Source organism: Sphaeramia orbicularis, chromosome 15 (assembly GCF_902148855.1).
Source record: "Sphaeramia orbicularis chromosome 15, fSphaOr1.1, whole genome shotgun sequence".
Classification (NCBI taxonomy): Eukaryota; Metazoa; Chordata; class Actinopteri; order Kurtiformes; family Apogonidae; genus Sphaeramia; species Sphaeramia orbicularis.
Window position 1 is genome coordinate 1,648,830 of NC_043971.1, and position 22,899 is coordinate 1,671,728.

Here is a 22,899-nt window from a genome sequence, read left to right on the forward strand (position 1 = left end):
ATGTGCTTTAAAGATGGCACCTTATGGGCACTGTTTGAGCATTTTCCAGATCAAGTTTGAGTGTTTTAGTTTCTTTTTCATAGATAGATAGACAGAACAGAGGTCTCTCTCTCTCTCTCTCTGAGTTTTCAAAGTGCAGTAATCTAACACAGTTATCATGATAATTAGAATTTTAACAGTAATACAAACCACTGGGAATATTACCATGGTTTATCATTATACTGGTAATCGTTACATCCCTAATAATAATAATAATACATCAGTTTTATATAGTGCTTTTTTAAGTGTTCAAAGACACTTTACAATACAGCCAAGGGACAAACATACGCACATAAACGTACGGTACTTGAGTATTTCCTTTTCTACTACATCTGGGAGTTTGTCAACTTTAGGTCCTTTTCAGATTACAGTGAGCCTGTTTATTTGACCATAAAAATCCAATAACTGGAAGTAATCAGGTAATTGGAGTAACTGAATGTGACGCATTTACAAGCACTTAAGAAATGTGATAATCAAAAAACCCATGTTTTTGTACTCTTTCAGAGTACATCTGTATGTGGTGATGGTTGACTTTTTTTTTTTTTTTTTTTTTACACGTGCAGATGTAAAAGAACGTCTTAAATCAGATTAACCTGTATTAGGGATGTAACGATTACCGGTATAACAATAAACCGCAGTAAAATTGCAGATGGTTAGTATTACCATTTAAATTCTAATTCTCATGATAACCGTGTTTGATTACCGCACTTTTCCGTAGAAAAACACCTATGTAAAGATCTGCTTTTATGTCAAATATTTGAGTATAGTTTTAATTTATTACAATTTTGGTTTTATATACCTAATATTTGGAACCAATATTCACTTTTAAAGTCTTTGAAAAGGTTCGTTAAGCATCTGTGTGTTATTTATGCAATAAGTTATATACATTTTTCAAATTGGATTCTATATATTTTTTGTGTTTTCTGTCCTTTTGTGTTTTTAAAGTAGGTTAAAGTGAAAAAAATAATAGACAGATGATATAGATGAAGTTGTGCTGAAAAAACAGATCCCAAACATGGGTATAGTAAACATTTGTTTCTATAGTATATAAAGGCAAAATCAAAAGGACTGAAAAACAGACAAAATAGACTCAGACCACTAAGGGTTAATATTGGAATGTTTCTGACACAGAAGGGACATTGGGACTGTTATTTTATTTGTTTTCTTTTTTTTGAAATACTGATACTAATGATAATAATGATAACTGTGATAATTTAGGTCACAATAACCGTGATATGAAATTTTCATATGGTTCCATCCCTAAGCTGTATACATCCATGAAGACATTGGAGAATTGGGGAGAAATCCAGGTGTGAAATCTGATTTCTCATAAACAGATTATGCTGTTTGTACGATTGTAAATCAGATAATCATGGGAGTATCTGTGTGGATATAAACAGGTTCAATGTTTCCAATGTTTCCCTTAAAGGCTCAGTATGAAAATCCTGTCATTTTACAGCTGTATAAACTGTTTGTATACTGCTACTGTATAACTGCTGTCTTTGTACACTGCCATGTTCACAGTCTCCTCCACTTGTTCATCTGAATCCCTTTGGTTTCTGTAGCCGTCTAATGGTCCGTCTCCACCGTCTGTGTCCCCTTCAGTTCTGGACATGGCCCGTCATGTCCCCCTGTACCGGGCTCTGCTGGAGCTGCTCAGAGCCATCTCCACCTGTACTGCTCTGGTCCCCCTGCTCCTACCTCTGTCCGGAGACCCGGGTCACGAGGAGGAAGAGGAGGATGAAGAGCACTCTGAGGGACAGACTTCTGTTGGAATGCTCCTGGCAAAGATGAAGACATGCGTGGACACGTATACTAATCGACTCAGGTAAGAAGGACATTAGTTTACCAGCTCATATTATTAGTAGGTATGAGGGTGGGGGGGGCGCTGAGGCTGATGACGCCCCAATCAGGTGGCGAAGTTGGATTACCATGTCATTGTTTCCAACGGTCTCTTTCTTTTCATTTTCCAAGTTAAAACGGTGTCAGCAGTGTTCTTCAGTTTTGGAGTCCTAGAATGGATGCTAGGTCGAAATTTAAGAAAACTTCAGTATTTTAAACCAAAACTTCTCATCATGAACACAGCAGGAGTATTTCAGGTGGAAGGTTCGACTGATATCAGGCTGTTTTGAAGGCAGTACTGTATGGAAGCGTATTGCATTCACACAAAAAATAAAATTTGGCTTTGTTTTTCTGAATTAACGAGATAATTATCTCTGTAACTAGCAACAATTAGTAATTAGTTACTCTGTTACTAATTAGTAATAATTAGTAACGGAGCTCTGTTTCCGTAAATGGAACCGGTTACGAGAACAGAACCAACTTCACGCTCCCCTGAAGGGTTTTCAGCAGCACAGGTAGAAGGAGCTCCTGCCTGGATCAGCCACTACTGGCCCATCGACTGAGAAAATCGGAGCCCAATTTAAATTTTTTCATAAAACAGTATAAAATAAGTTTTTAAAAAATGTGGCTCTGTTTTTCCGAATTAACGAGATACTGTTTCCTGAAAAAATTTAAATTCTTCTCTGTTTTTCTGAATTAACGAGATAATTATCTCGTTAATTCAGAAAAACAGAGCCAAATTTATTTTTTGTGTGAATGCAATACACTCCCACAGCACCGAGCATCCGCTGGTGAAACGTGCAGAAACCCTGTAATAATGACCTCACCTCCCAGTAACCACTCAGGAGCATTCACTCTCCTCGGTGTAATACTGCTGAAGTAGGAATCTGTACATCTCCTGCCCTGGTCACATTAAGATGCATTCTGGGTGATGCGAATGCACCCCAAGAGACTCGGAGAGCGCATTGAGATTCAGTCATTAAGCTGCTTTTAGAGGCGGTCAGGGACACACATTTCAATGAGCCATGTGTTCTGTTACAGCAGGAAAGGCTCAAATCTACCGCAGCTCCACACATGTGGGAGTCGACGCATAATTTCAGATATGACCCTGCCGTGTTCAGATGAATGAGCACGTCCCCTTTGGTCACAGCTCCACTGACATGGTGTTATTTTCAGGTTCACATCAATATGCACTACGTACTGTACATACATGTCAAAGTGCCTCATTATAAATCTTATATTTGGTGATATTTTTAGAAAACGCAAGTCATGAATGTTGCACCAGGCGGACGGTTGCAGCGTGGTTCATTTCAGGATTCACATGAAGAGAGCCATGAAGCTCCTGTCACCAGCTGATAAACAGGGCTGGAAGAAAATATGGGTATCACTGATATCAGCCCTGATGAAGGCCCATAGGCCGCAACGTGTCGGCTACAGTTTTTAACTTGTTTGGCCGTGCTGAAATAAAGGCTTTTTAATCTCAGCCCTACTCTGAGTGCCTCAGTTCCTACAAGCAACATGTATTTAACTGTAATTTGTTAAAAATAACGAATCTGTATAAGCAAATTTTGTGCAAAATATAGACTGAAAAGCGCCCTCTTTCATTGCAAAGAAAACTAAATTAAATGGTCGTGAATGAATAAATTAACCTTTCATCGACAAAAAATAATTACTTAATTACTCAAATAAACTCATCTCAAGTAATAGAAAAAAGAAACGGTCTTCAAATGTTACCAAAGGTTGAACAAGATGACAGACAATAATAATAATAATAACAATAATAATATACCGACAACTGATTTCTCAGAAACTATTCCCTTTTGCAGATTTAACACACATTTTTTTTACACATCTTTCTCTCATTTTTGTATTTTTTACACTTTTTTTAAAGGTTTTTGAAAAGACTGAATGTTGAGACTCTAAATGAATCCCTGGGTAGGTGGGGTATCAGTGAGTAGGAGGGGCTAAGTGTTGTGTGACCGGGCAGGGGTATTAGGAAGCTCCACCTACTTTTTCCACTTGGTTGTTGTATTAATATGTTTTTCATAATTAGATCTTTAGTGAAAAGTACTAGTGATATAACTGCTGGAGTTTTGTCTATTTATCCAGGTGATTCTACATCTAGTTGTTCCAGTTGTGAATTGCAGCTTTCATTGTCATACTGTGTTATAGTGTGTTTTATAAGTTTGCTAATTGTGTGGCTCTGGCTATTGTGCTATTTTTATTTTTATGATTTATTTATTTATTTCGAACATGCAAAGAAACAAAATAAAACAAAATGGAGCAAATTAAGACGAAAACAAAATAAAATTTAAATGATCAGAATCTATCTTCAAGCACATACAAGTCTGAATTTTGCAAAAGGAGTAGGAAGAAGTAGTCTAAACTGATTTAATCCAACCCCTCAGTGCTTTTACACCTTTATCACTAACTTAATACAAGACTCAAACAACACAATTTTCCTAATTTTAGCATTGAACCACAATAATGCAGTAATTGAATTACACACAACAAAATGTTCATGTCAGTGCAGTCATACAAACAGACGCAACAATTCAACAGTTTTCTTCAATAATTACAGCAGATTTATCGATACAGTGTGAAAAAATACCGGAGTTGGAGCAGGTTTTACTCACCAGATACTGATACTAGATGCTCAGCTTAACACGCAGCACACCACGCATTCATATTTGTACCAAGAGGATCTTTTACATCAATGTGAAATGTTGTTTTTATTCTCTGAACACAGAAGAGTGTGTGTTTTGATGGTATCAGCAGGTTTACAGCACCTCCAACACATACATCCAAACAGGGAAGCTTTAATGACAGAAGAGCCCAAGGCCAAATGTGCATTCAGGGAGGCTGATGGCAGGGGACCGGCTCTGCCCGTCCACTGATCTGCCTGTCTGTCTGCCTGTCTGCCTGTCTGTCTGCCTGTCTGTCTGCCTGTCTGTCTGCCTGCCTGCCTGTCTGCCTGTCTGTCTGCCTGTCTGCCTGTCTGTCTGCCTGTCTGTCTGCCTGCCTGCCTGTCTGTCTGCCTGTCTGTCTGCCTGTCTGTCTGCCTGTCTGTCTGCCTGTCTGTCTGCCTGTCTGCCTGTCTGTCTGCCTGTCTGTCTGCCTGTCTGTCTGCCTGCCTGCCTGTCTGCCTGTCTGTCTGCCTGTCTGTCTGTCTGTCTGTCTGCCTGTCTGTCTGTCTGTCTGCCTGTCTGTCTGTCTGCCTGTCTGTCTGCCTGTCTGTCTGCCAGTCTGTCTGCCTGTCTGTCTGTCTGTCTGCCTGTCTGTCTGTTTGCCTGTCTGTCTGCCTGTCTGTCTGCCTGTCTGTCTGTCTGCCTGTCTGTCTGCCTGTCTGTCTGTCTGCCTGTCTGTCTGCCTGTCTGTCTGCCTGTCTGTCTGTCTGCCAGTCTGTCTGCCTGTCTGCCTGTCTGTCTGCCTGTCTGTCTGTCTGCCAGTCTGTCTGTCTGCCTGTCTGTCTGCCTGTCTGTCTGTCTGTCTGCCTGTCTGTCTGTCTGTGTGCCTGTCTGTCTGTCTGCCTGTCTGTCTGTCTGCCTGTCTGTCTGCCTGTCTGTCTGCCAGTCTGTCTGCCTGTCTGTCTGCCTGTCTGTCTGTTTGCCTGTCTGTCTGCCTGTCTGTCTGCCTGTCTGTCTGCCAGTCTGTCTGTCTGCCTGTCTGTCTGTCTGCCTGTCTGTCTGCCTGTCTGTCTGCCTGTCTGTCTGTCTGCCTGTCTGCCTGTCTGTCTGCCTGTCTGTCTGTCTGCCAGTCTGTCTGTCTGCCTGTCTGTCTGCCTGTCTGCCTGTCTGTCTGCCTGTCTGTCTGTTTGCCTGTCTGTCTGCCAGTCTGTCTGCCTGTCTGTCTGTCTGCCTGTCTGTCTGCCTGTCTGTCTGTCTGCCTGTCTGTCTGTCTGCCTGTCTGTCTGCCTGTCTGTCTGTCTGCCAGTCTGTCTGCCAGTCTGTCTGCCTGTCTGTCTGTCTGCCTGTCTGTCTGTTTGCCTGTCTGTCTGCCAGTCTGTCTGCCTGCCTGTCTGTCTGCCTGTCTGTCTGTCTGTCTGCCTGTCTGTCTGCTGGGCTGTAGTCCACTAATATATAATCAGGACAGATCACCAACACAAAGGTGGGCAGAGACCATGGGGAACACCACTGACACCATTAGCACCTGAAGAGGAGCATTCTGGGATGTGGGTTTTTTTCACCACTTAGGAACTATCTTTATGTTTAAGGACAAACCTTTATGTCATAACTTTACATCTGTTCATGTGTTGAGTCCAGACCAGAGGTTGAGTGTCCCTAGTGTCTAGGGCTGTTAGAAAATATCAGTTCTGCAATATATCGCGATATTTAATTTCACAATACTGTACCGATATTAAAAAGTACTGTATGGATATTTTTAAGTATTTATTCAAATGTTGATATTGTGGAGGTTCATTTTTCTTTCTTTTTTATTTCTATTGTATTTATTATTATTTAACACTCTTTTATTAAATAATATTATAATACTTTATAATACTTTTATTAAATAATATTATTATTAATAATATTTGGGATTTCCAGGTGTCAAAAGTGATGTGTACAGGGTGAAGTGCACACTAGAGGTGTTAGAAAATATCAGTTCTGCAATATATCGCGATATTTTTATTTTCAATATTTTTAGGTATTTATTCAAATGCAGATATAGTGGAGGTTCATTTCTGTTTTTTGTTTTTCTTTATTTTTTATAATTTATTTATTATTATTTAACACTGTTTTATTAAATAATGGTCATTTGAATCTTCCTAAAAGCACTTTTTTCTGTCTGAGAGGCACTTGTTCGTTCCTTTGTTGGGATTGAACTCAAATCCTGTTCTGATGTTAGTTGTGAACTAATAGAATCTGAACATTTGAACAAGATCTGAAACTGGAATGTCTGTAAAACAGAATTTCAGTTTGAACACAGGAATATTTTGTGATTTAACATTAGATCCTGTTGGGATCAAATAACAATGTTTTTAGTATTTGTGCAGATTTCTGGTGCAATTCAATTCTTCCAGGAAATAATCACAAAAAAAAAAAAGAAACAAACAAAAAATTTGCCTTTTTAACAGCATCGTGATATGTCGTGATATATCGTAATATATCGTATCGTGATTCTAGTATTGTGATTTGTATCGTATCGCCAGATTCTTGCCGATACACAGCTCTACTTACCAAACATACTTCATTCCAAACCATAATGTTCATCTGATGTGCACTTTCCACAAAAACATCATTACCGTTTTCCTTCCTGTAACGTTCCCTCCACCATAGTCCTACTGTTGTGTCTGACTGATACCCTGTGTATGTGTGTTTCAGATCCAAGAAGGATAAGAGTAAAGGTGTGGTGAAGAGCGATAGCTCAGATCCAGAGCCTGAGGGTTTGACTCTGCTGGTTCCTGACATTCAGAGGACTGCAGAGATTGTCTACGCTGCTACCACCAGCCTGAGGCAGGCCAACCAGGGTACGTATACACACACACACACACACACACACACACATATATATATTTCAAACACTGCAGATCTTATATTATCTGTTCGGAAGCCTTTGTGCTCTAAAATACTACTGCGCTCCCAGCACAACCTCAGTTTCATGTCATTTGGGGTCAAAGCTGAGCTAAAATATGAACTCCTGACATGCATCCAAGAACAGTTCTTCACCGTCTCCAAATTAAAACCCTTGTTGGCCGGTTTCCAGTGTTTTCTTTTCTCCCTTCCAGCTTGGTCTGAATCCTTTCAGCTCCATATTTCTCTCTCTCCCAGCCTCATCCGCTGTCTGTGTCCTACCCCCTTTCGTGCAAGGACACGAAAATGGGACTCTAAGTTTAGCAAACCAAAAAACTCACAATTCCCTCCACTGTGATTGACAGCAGCTGACAATTTAATCTTAATGAAGGACACTATTGGCCTGTTTTTGAAGGTTGAACTTGACCAAATAGCTGCAGGTCAAACTCACCAAGACATTGCCTAGAACTCATTGGAAAGCCATTTCTACGCTGTTGAAGCCTTGTCGCTTATATATAGCACGACAATCCTTGGGGCTCGGTGTAAATCTCTGCAATCCGTCGTGAATCCTGCAGAGAATCTGGACGGTCTGTTTAAATTAATGCCCCTTTGACACCACATAGATATTTTACAAGACAGATTTTTCTCAACAGATGCGTATACAGTATTTTAGGTCAAAAAAGGGTGATTTTAAAAAAAGAAAAAAAAAAAACACCCTGCAAACTGAAGATAATTGTTCAAAACTGTGGTTTAGGTGTATTTGTGTGGACATGGAAAACAAAGACAATAAGGAAAAAAAATGGAGTCACATCCCAGTTTGCACATGTCTGGTGTTTGTGTGATGGACAGGGTGTGTACGGGTAATCTAGGTGTAGAAGTCAGTGTTTTTCCTGCAGGAGGTCACATAATCATAAAAAATAAAGATTATACCTTGACAGTCTAAACCAGAGCTCTCAAACTCATTTTCTTTCAGGTTCCACATTCAGACAGATTTGATCTCTAATGGGCCGAACCAGGAAAATAACAACAGAGCTAGAAAAGCACTCGGAGAGCGCAGAACACCCCCCCCCCGCTGCGCACAATCACCACCAAAATTTAATCATTTGTTCCTTGTGCCAGTATTAACATTTCCTGAAATTTTCATCCAAATCTGTCCATAACACACAGACAGACAGACAGACAAAAAACCAACAGACAAACCAACACCGGCAAAAACATATCCTCCTTGGCAGAGGTGAAAACCTATAAATAATGACAACTGCAAATTTTTACCTATTGTGAAAATTTGCAGTTGTTATTATTTATTTTTATCTACAAAGCAAAGTATTGGGATCACTTGCTTTGTGTGTTTGTTTGTTTGACTCTTTGCAAGATAACTCAAAAAGTTATGGATGGATTTTCATGAAATTTTCAGGAAATGTTGGTACTTGCACAAGGAAGAAATGATAAAATTTTGTTGGTGATCAGGGGACAGATCTGTCTTGGCGGAGGTCTGCGCTCTCCAAGTGCTTTTCTAGTTGTCTTTGTTTTAGTGCGAAAAAACCCCCATTAAATTATGAAAATACTTACTTTAATAAACTATCCAAACAAAAAATATGTGAATAACCTGAAAAAACTGAAATTTCTTAAGAAAATTTTGTGCAATTTTAACAATCTTCTGCCTCGACTTCTCATTAGTCCATGTGCATTCTGGATCAGATCTACAAAGACACTAAACACTGAGGAACAGGAAGAAAAGAGTTCAAACTGGACTGAATTTAATACAGACATTTCAGGTTGGTCATACTTGTTCCGGTTATTCACATTTTATTGTTACAGGAGAGTTTGGAAATGTCAATATTTTCATTATTTAATGTTATTTTTTGCACTAAAACAAAGACAAATATTTGAAGTTGTCATTATTTATAGACATAGTGTAATATTATTTTTTCCATCAAACCCAGTAGTAAATCTGCAGTCCTTCTTCTGTGTGGGTTCTTCTGCTGTTCTTATTGGACTGTAGATCAGATTGGTCTGGATGTGGAACCCACACTAAAATGAGTTCCACAGCCTGGACTGTGGAATTTATACACTTTGTAAATTCATCCCAGGGGTCGGACTGGAACCTTTGAGGGGGACGCATTTGGGCCCCGGTATGCATGTTTGACAGCCCTGATTTAAATCACTACAGGACTCGTCTTTTAAAATATGAAGACAAATGTGTAAAATCTTTTGGAAAGATGATAGATGGGTAAGGGGAAGGAGGGGAGGAGGGGAAACTTTATCGGTCCTACAGTGGGTGGAATTTGCTGTTCAAGTCATCGACAGGATAACATGCAAGAAAATTGTGCGTGCATTGTGTAGTGTGGTGCAAAAAATAAACAAAACAAAAAATATTCAAAACCGGTAGGCTTAAATAGAAACTGTACCTTGCTAGCACCTTCACCTCCTTCACCCAGTTAAAGCAGAACTAACCTGGTCTGGATCCAGTATCCACCAAATAAAACCGTTCCTACACGTCCTGGCCATGAATCCACTTGGATGCACGAGATAATGTCTCATCGATTGTGTCTCCTTATCTGTAATTAAAGGCTGTGTAGGGAAGAGGACCTAAAATTACAGATGGATGAAGATATACTGGACTCAGTGGTGTTCAATCATCTTCGCTAGACCAATAAGAAATTAACCAAGATTTAGCCCCATGTGCGCAAGATGTAAAAATCACATAGGGCCGATTATCTCATCTTTCTGTCCGATGGAGTAATAAGTCATCTCAAGAAAACACGACATTATCATTTTCGCACGAGGACATTCATTTAGCAGATTCAATTGTTGCACTTGAAGTAATGCTGATAGTGAGGTCGTAATAATTGTACTATAGCGGCAATGAAATGAATCTATGCTTTCTCCATTTAAACGGACAGATAAATGCAAAATTACACCATAAAACCAAAGCTAACCAGGTTAAATCTATCCAGTGTAGCTCTGTCAGTCAATTATTAAGTAACAGTCATATTCCAGTGACTGGAGCGGACCAAAATGGAGCCAAATCTGATAATCGTCGTCATTCAACTGTTTAAATAGAACTGGATAAAAGTTCCCTGTATTTTTCACTAATACGCTTCATATATCATCCACAGCTATTTTTGTTTACAAACCCTTACAAAAACTTCACAAAAATAGTTTCACTTCTATATTTTCCAGTGTTTTATGTCACATGTCTTTAGTAGGGCTGTTAGAAAATGTCGGTTCTGCAATATATCGCGATATTTCATTTCACAATACTGTGCTGATATTAAAAAGTACTGAATCGATATTTTTAGCTATTTATTCAAATGCAGATATTGTGGAGGTTCATTTTGTTTTTTGGTTTTCTTTGTTGTTTTATCTTATTTATTATTATTTAACACTGTTTTATTAAATGATGGTTATTTCAAGCATCCTAAAAGCACTCTGTACTGTCTGAGAGGCAGATGGGAGTTCCTTTGGAAACTAGGAGAATTAGAAAAATTTTGTGATGTAACATTAGATCTTGTTGTGATCAAATAAAAATGTGTTTAGTATTTGTACATATATCTGGTGCAATTCACTTCTTCCAGGAAATAATCTTTAAAAAAGACAGAAACAAAAAATTGCCTTTAACAGTATATATATAGTATAGTATATATGGTATCGTGATCCTAGTATTGTGATTTGTATGGTATCGCCAGATTCTTGCTGATACACAGCCCTAGTCTTTAGTGTAGCTGTGTAAATAAACTGTTGTTCAGCTCAGTCTATGCTAGTGGCATAAAATAAACAGAGAAAGACCATGTTTTAGTCACAGTTATATCTATGATAATTAACAGTCAGCTAAAACTTTATTATCCCGACAGTTCTAAATATGACTGAAACGTGGCCCATATTTGGGATTTCCAGGTGTCAAAAGTGATGAGTACAGGGTGAAGTGCACACGTGTTGTTGGACATGTAGAAAATGAATAAAGCACTGAGATTCTTGGAGGCACTCATTAGTCACCTAAAGAAAGCAGCTCCATCAATAAAACGTCTGCGGCATGATGAAACACCCGGCCTCTGCTATTACCTTGTTGCTACACAGTACACAATATTAATTATCCCCCGTCCGCCCATTTCTTCCCACTCCCCCCAACCCCACCCCCACCGCCGCCCTGAGGATTTTTTATGCTCATTCTACATAAACGGCTGTCTAACTGATCACTTACGGCGGTGGAGGTGGCCATTAGATGAGGTGGAAGTGTGTGTACGTGGACCAGAGCTGTACGGGAAAAGAACGATCAATGTCAGGTCCGATACAGACATCTGTACGAGCCAGGCCTGGGGAAGCACACGCCATAGAGAGAGTTGTTCAGTGTGGAACGGCAACATTAGGCTGTGACAGATGGATAATCACTTAATTAGTGCAGAGACTTTAAGAAATATCTGGAAGAAGCTGATTGGACGAGGACAGAGCAGAGAGAATCAGAATCAGAATACTTTATTAAATAATCTCAGGAGGAAAAATTTAAATAACTTTTGTTACCTCCGCCAGCAGGTATTGCGATCGCTTTGCTTTGTGTGTTTGCGTGTTTGTTTGTGTGTGTGTGGGGGGGGGGTTAACACAGTTTGAACACACATTTTGTGCTACAGCATTAGATCCTGTTGGGGTCAAATAAAAATGTGGTTAGTATTTGTGCAAATTTCTGGTGTAATTCAGTTCTTCCAAGAAATAATCTTTAAAGAAAGAAACAAAACCAACAAAAACTGACTTTTTAACAGTATCATGATGTATCGTGATATATCATATCGTGATCCTGGTATTGTGGTTTGTTTCATATCAACAGATTCTTGCCGATACACAGCCCTAGAAATGAGAAAAACTAGAATTGAAACAATATTTTCGTTCACTGAAATAAAAAAAAACTTTCAAAGAAAAAACCATAACTAACTGAAACTGTATCGTGTGTTTACAAAACTAACAAACAAATAAAATTATTGATAAAATTCCCTTCGTTTTCGTCTTTGTCGATGTTGGATTGATACGAAAGCAATTTATTTCGCTCTAGCAATTTTAGCTAGCAGCACCATCCAACACTTTTTGGTCCGTCACTTGTGTTCACTTGTGGTTTCCAGTCGTCTTCTGGTCCCCACTCTACCTGGAAACATGGAGACTAAAGCAGCAGAGTCCTGTCTGGGATTGATTTGAATAGGAGCACAGAGAAGAAGAGAAAAGAGACCACTGAACTACAACTGAACTACAACTGAACTACAACTGAACTACAACTAAACTACAACTGAACTAAAACTAAGCATTTATTTTAAAAAAATGAAAACTAATAAAAAACTAGCACACCTGCTCTAAAAATGAATTTAAAACAAACTGAATTAGAAAAAAAAAGTCAAAACTAAATAAAAATAAACAACTAGAATGATAAATCCAAAACTATTATAACCTTGCCTCCACCGTTACTTGTGTCTCAGACTTTTGTTCTTTCTTGTCCATTTTTGTCACAGAGAGGAAACTGGTGGAGTCCTCCAGGAAGGCGTCGAGTCGGCCAAAGCCCCTGTCAATCCTCCGATCTCTGGAGGAAAAATACGTAGCTGCCATGAAGAAGCTCCAGTTCGGTGAGTCTGTGTTGGACTGTTCTGTGTTTGTGTTCTGCGTCTGTGTTGGACTGTGTTCTGTGTCTGTGTCTGTGTTTGTGTTCTGTGTTCCGTGTTTGTGTTGGACTGTTCTGTGTCTGTGTTTGTGTTCTGTGTTCCGTGTTTGTGTTGGACTGTTCTGTGTCTGTGTTTGTGTTCCGTGTTTGTGTTGGACTGTTCTGTGTCTGTGTTTGTGTTCTGTGTTCCGTGTTTGTGTTGGACTGTTCTGTGTCTGTGTTTGTGTTCCGTGTTTGTGTTGGACTGTTCTGTGTCTGTGTTTGTGTTCCGTGTTTGTGTTGGACTGTTCTGTGTCTGTGTTTGTGTTCTGTGTTCCGTGTTTGTGTTGGACTGTTCTGTGTCTGTGTTTGTGTTCCGTGTTTGTGTTGGACTGTTCTGTGTCTGTGTTTGTGTTCCGTGTTTGTGTTGGACTGTTCTGTGTCTGTGTTTGTGTTCTGTGTTTGTGTTGGACTGTTCTGTGTCTGTGTTTGTGTTCCGTGTTTGTGTTGGACTGTTCTGTGTCTGTGTTTGTGTTCTGTGTCTGTGTTTGTGTTCTGTGTCTGTGTTGGACTGTTCTGTGTCTGTGTTTGTGTTCTGTGTTTGTGTTCTGTGTCTGTGTTTGTGTTCTGTGTTTGTGTTGGACTGTTCTGTGTCTGTGTTTGTGTTCCGTGTTTGTGTTGGACTGTTCTGTGTCTGTGTTTGTGTTCTGTGTTTGTGTTGGACTGTTCTGTGTCTGTGTTTGTGTTCCGTGTTTGTGTTGGACTGTTCTGTGTCTGTGTTTGTGTTCTGTGTCTGTGTTGGACTGTTCTGTGTCTGTGTTTGTGTTCCGTGTTTGTGTTGGACTGTTCTGTGTCTGTGTTTGTGTTCTGTGTTTGTGTTGGACTGTTCTGTGTCTGTGTTTGTGTTCTGTGTCTGTGTTTGTGTTCTGTGTCTGTGTTTGTGGTCTGTGTTTGTGTTCTGTGTCTGTGTTTGTGTTCTGTGTCTGTGTTTGTGTTCTGTGTCTGTGTTTGTGTTCCGTGTCTGTGTTGGACTGTGTTCTGTGTCTGTGTTTGTGTTGCGTGTTTTTGTTGGACTGTTCTGTGTCTGTGTTTGTGTTGGACTGTTCTGTGTTTGTGTTCTGTGTCTGTGTTTGTGTTCTGTGTCTGTGTTGGACTGTGTCTGTGTTTGTGTTCCGTGTTTGTGTTGGACTGTTCTGTGTCTGTGTTTGTGTTCCGTGTTTGTGTTGGACTGTTCTGTGTCTGTGTTGGACTGTTCTGTGTTTGTGTTCTGTGTCTGTGTTTGTGTTGGACTGTGTTCTGTGTCTGTGTTTGTTCTGTGTCTGTGTTTGTGTTGGACTGTGTTCTGTGTCTGTGTTTGTGTTCTGTGTCTGTGTTGGACTGTGTTCTGTGTCTGTGTTTGTGTTCTGTGTCTGTGTTTGTGTTCTGTGTCTGTGTTGGACTGTGTTCTGTGTCTGTGTTTGTGTCTGTGTCTGTGTTTGTGTTCTGTGTCTGTGTTTGTGTTCTGTGTCTGTGTTTGTGTTGGACTATTCTGTGTCTGTGTTTGTGTTCTGTGTTTGTGTTCCGTGTTTGTGTTGGACTGTTCTGTGTCTGTGTTTGTGTTCTGTGTCTGTGTTTGTGTTCTGTGTCTGTGTTGGACTGTTCTGTGTCTGTGTTTGTGTCTGTGTCTGTGTTTGTGTTCTGTGTCTGTGTTGGACTGTGTTCTGTGTCTGTGTTTGTGTCTGTGTCTGTGTTGGACTGTGTTCTGTGTCTGTGTTTGTGTTCTGTGTCTGTGTTGGACTGTGTTCTGTGTCTGTGCCGTAAACACAGTCCTGTCTGTGCATCTGAGATGATCCATAAAACCCTGCTGATGCCTGAGCTCGGCCCACGTTCCCAGCCCTTTTGTCTTGTCCATCACTCTCCGTTCAACCATGTCATGATTAATTACATCGCTTTTGCTGTGTTGCAATTGATTCAGTCCTCAGCTTGATGTCTGACGTAATTAGAAGCGACTTGACTGTAAACTGTTTTTTTTTTTTTTTTTTTCAATGTGCAGACGGCAAAGAAACAGAAAAGTACCGACAGCTCTGATTTACTACAGTTTAACAGCTCTGTTTATTGTAGCTCTGAGCAAGTGCATTGTTTTGTGATATTTGTATAAAGCATATTTGTGAGTCCAGGTCCATGTGGACAGAAGACGTTGACACTATTAAGACCCTCCCCTCCCCTCCCCCGTTTCCTCCTCCTTCTTTCTGTGCAGACACTTTTGAAATGGTTTCGGAGGACGAGGATGGCAAACTGATGTTCAAAGTGAACTACCACTACATGTCTCAAGTGAAGAACGCCAGTGACACGAACAGCGCAGCGCGGTCGCGTCGCCTGGCTCAGGAGGCCGTCACTCTGTCCACGTCTCTGCCTCTGTCCTCGTCCTCCAGCGTCTTCGTCCGCTGCGATGAGGAGAGACTGGACATCATGAAGGTAAAGTAGCCAGGGTTCCCGCTGGTCTGAAAAAGTTTTACAAGTTTGGAAGTTACAAATCTGCATTTAATGCCTTAAAACACAGGTGTCAAACATGCGGCCCGGGGGCCAAAACCGGCCCGCCAAAGTTTCCAACCCAGCTTGGGGATAAATTTGCAAAGTGCAAATTAGGGCATCAAACTCAAAAATAATATCATTATAACCTATAAATAATGACAACACCAATTTTTTTCTCTTTGATTTAGTGCAAAAAACATTAAATTATGAAAATATTTACATTAAGAAACTATTCCTTAACAATAAAATGTGAATAACCTGAAAAAATATGAACCTGAAATGTCTAAAGAAAAACTTTGTAAATTTATATCTTGGTGATGTCTCAGTACTAGAACGGAGGGAGGATACAAAATTATTACAGGCGCTTTTACAGGCCAGCAAGAAATCTATTACAAGAAGGTGGCTAAAGCCAACTCCACCAACATTAGAAGATTGGTACGAGACCGTCTTCCAAATTTTCAAAATGGAAAAATTGACTTCATCAGAATCCAGAGGGATAAGTTTTACCATATTTGGGACAAATGGATTAAGTTTGTATCCTCTAGCCGCCCACAATTTGTATCACTCCTCTAAGAATTTCTTCTTTATAATCTCCCTGTCTTTATTCTTTATGAATTTTTTACTTTTGCATAAACATGTGTAATGTTTAAAGAACCCAGAGGGATTGAAAGCTGTGATTGTCTTTTTTTTAAGTGGAAATACCAAAACTGTAAGCACTCAGTTCATATGTTTTTGGTTTTTTTTGTTTGACACTGTTGTATGTATAAAATAAGAAAAACAAAAAGGACTCTAACAGATATCATATGTATGAATGTTAATGCAATCTTGCTCCTTTTCCAATGAAAACAAAATAAAAAAAAAAAAAAGAAATGTCTAAAGAAAATTAAGTGCAATTTTAACAATATTTTGCCTGTGACTAAATGTTCTGTGCCTTTGTAGATCTGATCTGTAATGCACATGTTGCCTATAAAAGATAAATCGAGGCATAATATTGATAAAATTGTACTTATATTTCTTAACAAATTTAATTTTTTTCGGGTTATTCACATCCTTTTTGTTTGGATAGTTTGTAAATGTAAATATTGGCATAATTGAATGTTATTGTTTGCGCTAAAACAATTAACCCTGAATAGCCACAGAATGAAAGAATAAGTGTACAAATGAAGGTTTGTACTTGACGTAGAAGGCGCCGTCGTTTAAATGAACGCTGTGTTTCTGTATCTGCTGTTTTCTCCATACGACTCGTCATCGACAGCTCTTACTCATTCCCCCGCTGACATTTAATAAATGGCTCTCACCTCACAAGTTGATTAATGGCAATGTCTCCCCTCCTAAATGTCAAAATCCTCATCTGTTTAGCTCTTTTTCAGCGAGAAAAACACTCTAAATAAAAGCACCAACATATTACGGACAGAATCAGAAAATAGAGACACATGAACGACACACAAACATCAGCCCGTTCCACCCACACAGACGTCGTTTATACCGTTGGATCAGCTCACTAGTTTAGATTCAACACTTTAGCAGCTTCACTCGATCTGCACAGTATCGCGTTATAGATCAGTATTGAAGAGTCATGGCTACTGAAAATGACTGTGATCATTTCCATAGTGACTTCACTGTGGAAATAAAGACAAATTACAGATGTTGAGCTTAAAGGTGCGGTAGACTTTCATGACCAGTGTTTCCTCAGATCTGTCCATCCTCAGTCATCTCCTCAGTTTCATTCGTCTGTTCGTCTGTCTGTCATTCCTCAGCTGAATCTCTTTCATTCCAGTGAACAGTTTCTTAGTTCCATCCACCACAAACAAACCATGTGTTTACAGACAGAGGCAGGAGGAACTGGGCATCTGAGGAATTTTGTCGCGATGTGCATTGTGTTCGCTCTGCTGTCTGACAGCTGGAACAGACACCAGGTGGAAACAGCAGGAGCTCCCTTCCCTCTGTGCATATTCCTTCAGCCGTTTCCACGTTTCAGCTGTTTCTGCATCGTGTTTGTTTCATCCATATAACATCATATGGCTGCACGAACCTCTGTTTCCCACAATGCACGTCGTGACAAAATTCCTCAGATGCCCAGTTCCTCCTGCCTCTGTCTGTAAACACATGGTTTGTTTGTGGTGGATGGAACTAAGAAACTGTTCACTGGAATGAAAGAGATTCAGCTGAGGAATGACAGACAGACGAATGAAACTGAGGAGATGACTGAGGATGGACAGATCTGAGGAAACACTGGTCATGAAAGTCTACCGCACCTTTAAGCTCAACATCTGTAATTTGTCTTTATTTCCACAGTGAAGTCACTATGGAAATGATCACAGTCATTACACACATATATATATACACACACACACACACACACACATATATATATATATATATATATATATATATATATATATACAGGGCGGGGAAGCAAAATGTACAATGTTTTGAGGCAGGGATTGAAAGACAGTGTATGACCAATTAGTTAATTGAAAGTCATGAGAATTTATTTGCCACAAGAAAATGTCCATAATAGAAAATGTTTTTATTCCTCAAATTCCTCAAATATTGGGGTGACAACTTCTCCCATTCTTCTTTAATAGTATCTTCCAGACTTTCTGGTAATAGTTTTGCTCATAGTCATTCTCTTCTTTCCATTATAAACAGTCTTTATGGACACTCCAACTATTTTTGAAATCTCCTTTGGTGTGACGAGTGCATTCAGCAAATCACACACTCTTTGACGTTTGCTTTCCTGATTACTCATATGGGCAAAAGTTTCTGAAAAGGTATGGATAATAGTGTTAGGTATGATTATGACATCAGTATATGTTTGGGTTCAAAACAACTGACGTAGTGTCTGCTGAGAAAAAACAACTAAATGTTCATTGTACATTTGGCTTCCCCACCCTGTACATACATATGTATAGGCATTCATTAATAGGGGTGTAAGAAAATATCTTTTCTGCAGTATATCACAATGTTTCATTTCGCAATACATTATCGATATTAAAAAGTAATGTATCAATATTTTTAGGTATTTATTCAGATGCAGATATTGTGGAGGTTCATTTTTTTGTTTTTCTTTTTTGTTTATATTTTATTTCTTATTCTTTAACACTCTTTTATTGAATAATGTTCGTTCCTTTGTTGGGATTGAACTCAAATCCTGTTCTGATGTTAGTTGTGAACTAATAGAATCTGAACATTTGAACAGGATCTGAAACTGGAATGTCTGTAAAACAGAATTTCAGTTTGAACACAGGAACATTGTGTGATAGAACATTAGATCCTGTTCTGATCAAATAAAAATGTGTTTAGTATTTGTGCAGATTTCTGGTGTAATTCAATTCTTCCAGGAAATAATCATTTAAAAAAAGAAACAAACAAAAAATTGCCTTTTTAACAGTATCATGATATATCGTATCATGATCCTAGTATTGTGATTTGTATCGTATTGCCAGATTCTTGCCGATACACAGTCGTATTCATTAAAACAAAATATCAATGTACGTTTCTTCCCTTCAGTTGATATTATGTTGTTTTTTTTTAAATTATTCGACATTGTTCTGTCCATCCATTTAGACGTTTTATAAAATTCGGTTTGCCGTATCGTATAGAAGCTGTCGACATGTTCTCTGTGGTACCACCATTTTTTTGGGTGTCTGCATATTGAATTAAGAATAAAAAACTTGGTTCATCAGATGAAATTTCCAAAGTAGGCTTTTGGTCGTTTGAAACATCTTAAGACACAAATGGAAGTAATTTAGCCTGGAGGCAGAACAACTTTAATATATGCGAGTCCTGCTATGATCTTGGAGTGGGTTAGAAAAGGAGGATTTGGACTATTTCAGTCAGCAGTGCTGTCAGGGCAGTGCACCGTTTCATAACACAAACATGTTCATACAATGCTACTGGATTTAACTGGTCCCCTTGAAATAGCATGGCCTTAAGGAGCCGCATCACACACAAAAAAGAGGACAGTGTGTGGTTGAGTGGAAACCTTATGATCTGTGAGGGGCGGTACATGCTAGTACCTCAGCCCTCGTGTCCTGATGTTCCCATGCAAGTCAAGAGCCAGACTATGATCATATATAGCACAGGTGTCAAACATGCGGTCCAGGGGCCAAATGCGGCCCACCAAAGGGTCCGGTCCGGCCCTTTGGATGCATGTGTGAAATGCAAAAATGACACTGAAGATATTAACAATCATTTCAGTTCAGGTTCCACATTCAGACCAATATGATCGAAAGTGGGCTGGATCAGTAAAATACTGTTGTAATAACCTATAAATTCTCACAACTCAATGTAAACATTTTCATGTATTTACACTAAAAGTATAATTTCTCAAAAACTTTGAATAACCTGAAATGTCTTAAAGAGAAGTAAGTGCAATTTTAACAATATTACGTCTGTAAATGATAAACTGAGGCATAATAGTGTTAAAATAGCACTTATTTATTCAGTTTGTTCATGTTATTCACATTGTTTTAAAGGATAGTTTGTAGATGTAAACCTTCTCGTAATGTAATTTCACTTGTTTTGCTCTAAAACATGGAGAAAAGTTTGGAGTTGACATTATTCATCATTTAAATACAGGAATCCTAAAAATCACACATCTGTCCTAGTAACATGGTACGATCAACAGAAAACTGGTGCTCCCAGGGTTTTTCTTTTATATTTTAGTTTTTATACTCTTTTATATACATTATTTATACTTGTTTTATGGCACCTAGGACGATTGCACTTTTTGAATGTTGTTGTACCTGTACAATGACAATAAAGACATTCTATTCTATTCTATTCTATTCTATTCTATTCTATACATATGCTCTGATCCAAATGGACACAGGAAGAACAAAAAGCCTGTCCTTTCACCAGAACACAGACATGGACAGACAAATGAACAGCTGGGTTTTTCTCCTGTTTCAATTCACAGCGCCAATAACAAAATAATGACTTTGTTTCTCAAAGTAATAAGCTTTCTAAAAACAAATGAGAATACAGTTGAAAGTCATTACGTAGAGATATTAACTCATTATTAAAGGAGGGTTTTTGTGCAGGAGACATGAGCTTCCATGTGGTCCAGTTTGATTCTGTACGGACACACATTCATCTGCAGATGAACCGCCTGTTGTTACCAACACGAAGGCACAGAAGGGACATTTACCCTCCCATGTGTTGACATAACTGCCAATTTACATTTATTTAGTGTTTCTGTTTTTTAAAAGCATTGTTCTAAGTCAAGGCTGTCCAACTCATTTTAGTTCAGTTCCACATTCAGGTTAATTAGATCTGCAGTGGGCCCAACCAGTAAAATAATAACAGAATAATATAGAAATAATGTCAACTCCAAACTTTTCTCCATATTTTACAGTGAAAAAAGTCAAATTAAACAATGAAAATATTTCCATCTACAAACTATCCTTTCAAAAGATGTGAATAACATGAACAAACTGAAAGAATAAGTGTAATTTTAACACTATTCTGCCTCAGTTTATCATTTCCACATGTACATTAGAACGTACAGATCACAGTGGATCTACAAACACACAAAACATTTAATAACAAACAGAATATTGGTCAAATTGTACTTATTTTTCTTAAGACATTTTAGGTTCTTGACATTTGTTCAGATTATTCACATTTTTTGTGAAATTATACTTGGTTTTAGTTTAAATGCATGAAAATATTTACATTTACAAAGAGAAAAATGTGGAGTTGTGAGTATTTGTAGATTATTCTGATAGTGCTTGACTGCTCTGACCCACTGGAGATTGAATTGGTCTGAATGTGGAACCGGAACTAAAAGGATTGGTAATTTCTTAATTTCCATTTTTGTATTTCACAAATTCAACCTATGGGCCAGATTGGACCCTTTGGTGGGCCGGATTTGGCCCCCGGACCACATGTTTGACACCTGTGTTCTAAGTGCTTTTGTTTCTTTGATTAATGAGCTCATCTTATTTGTAAATACAAAGGCCATGAGTACAGAAGGAAACGCTCTTTTCTCCTTGTTAATTTCAGCCCACAGGCTTGTGTTTAATGACATTGTTTCACACAGTCGTCCCCTACTTTTCCATTATTATTATTTTGGCGTTTGCCCTGTTTTTAGTCCATATTTACTGTTATCAGTGCATCCACCCTTTTTTTAATTAACCCTCTTTCAGTGTGTGATTAATGAATGCTTTCTCCTCAGGCTGTTTGTATTAAAGTCTGTTTTTTTTTTTTTTTATTGGTCTTGTTGTTTTGTCCAGGTTCTCATCACAGGCCCGGCCGACACACCGTACGCCAACGGCTGCTTCGAGTTCGATGTGTATTTCCCCCAGGACTATCCCAACTCGCCCCCCCTGGTCAATCTGGAAACCACAGGAGGACACAGTGTGCGCTTTAACCCCAACCTCTACAATGACGGCAAAGTAAGTAGGAAGTGAACGTTTCACAAACCTTTGACTGATGGAAGCAGTCATAGCATCGACATAAGCAGTAATAAACCACTGTTATTTTGGGTATGATAATCATCTTAATTAGGCACAGATCAATGGAACAGCATATTCCCTTTTGGGACGGATCCTCTGAATGAAAGCTTCCTCTGGATGGAGACGTTTCTGATTAAGGCTGTTAGAAAATATCTGCAATATATCGCGATATTTCATTTCACAATACTGTATCGCTATTAAAAAGTACTGTATCAATATTTGTAGGTATTTATTCAAATGCAGATATTGTGGAGGTTCATTTTGTTTTTTGTTTTTCTTTATTGTTTTATATCTTATTTATTATTACTTAACACTGTTTATAATATAATAATGGTTATTTGAAGCATTCTAAAAGCCCTTTTTTCTGTCTGAGAGGCAGATGGTAGTTCCTTTGTTGGGACTGAACTCAAATCCTGTTCTGATGTTAGTTGTGAACTAATAGAATCTGAACATTTGAACAGGATCTGAAACTGGAATGTCTGTAAAACAGAATTTCAGTTTGAACACAGGAACATTTTGTGATAGAACATTAGATCCTGTTCTGATCAAATAAAAATGTGTTTAGTATTTGTGCAGATTTCTGGTGCAATTCAATTCTTCAAGGAAATTATAATAAAAAAAAAAAAAAAAGAAACAAAAAATTACCTTTTTAACAGCATCATGATATATCATGATATATCGTATCATGATCCTAGTATTGTGATTTGTATCGTATCGCCAGATTCTTGCCGATACACAGCCCTATTTCTGATTATTACGTGGGTTTTAGAAGAATTCTGTCGGACATGTTGGACTTCACTGTCGTTTCATCCAAATACAGTGTGACAGTGTTCAACACACGTAAAACAGCGAAGCATCTGCCTGAAAATGGCCTGTCATGCCATTTAAAGCACAGGGTTGTTACCAAGGTTATTATCGT

At 38.7% G+C, this 22,899-nt stretch overlaps 1 protein-coding gene across 7 annotated transcripts in view; it reads left to right on the plus strand.

Annotated features, from left to right (window-relative positions):
• birc6 (baculoviral IAP repeat containing 6) overlaps positions 1 to 22,899 on the plus strand; it is a 221,699-nt gene that overhangs the window by 166,843 nt on the left and 31,957 nt on the right. For all 7 annotated transcript variants that reach the window (XM_030156692.1, XM_030156697.1, XM_030156695.1 and 4 more), the window contains exons 66-70: positions 1,645 to 1,867; positions 7,203 to 7,348; positions 12,881 to 12,991; positions 15,242 to 15,459; positions 21,759 to 21,920. In XM_030156692.1, the coding sequence (XP_030012552.1) occupies positions 1,645 to 1,867; positions 7,203 to 7,348; positions 12,881 to 12,991; positions 15,242 to 15,459; positions 21,759 to 21,920 (860 nt within the window). The remainder of the gene's footprint in view (positions 1 to 1,644; positions 1,868 to 7,202; positions 7,349 to 12,880; positions 12,992 to 15,241; positions 15,460 to 21,758; positions 21,921 to 22,899) is intronic.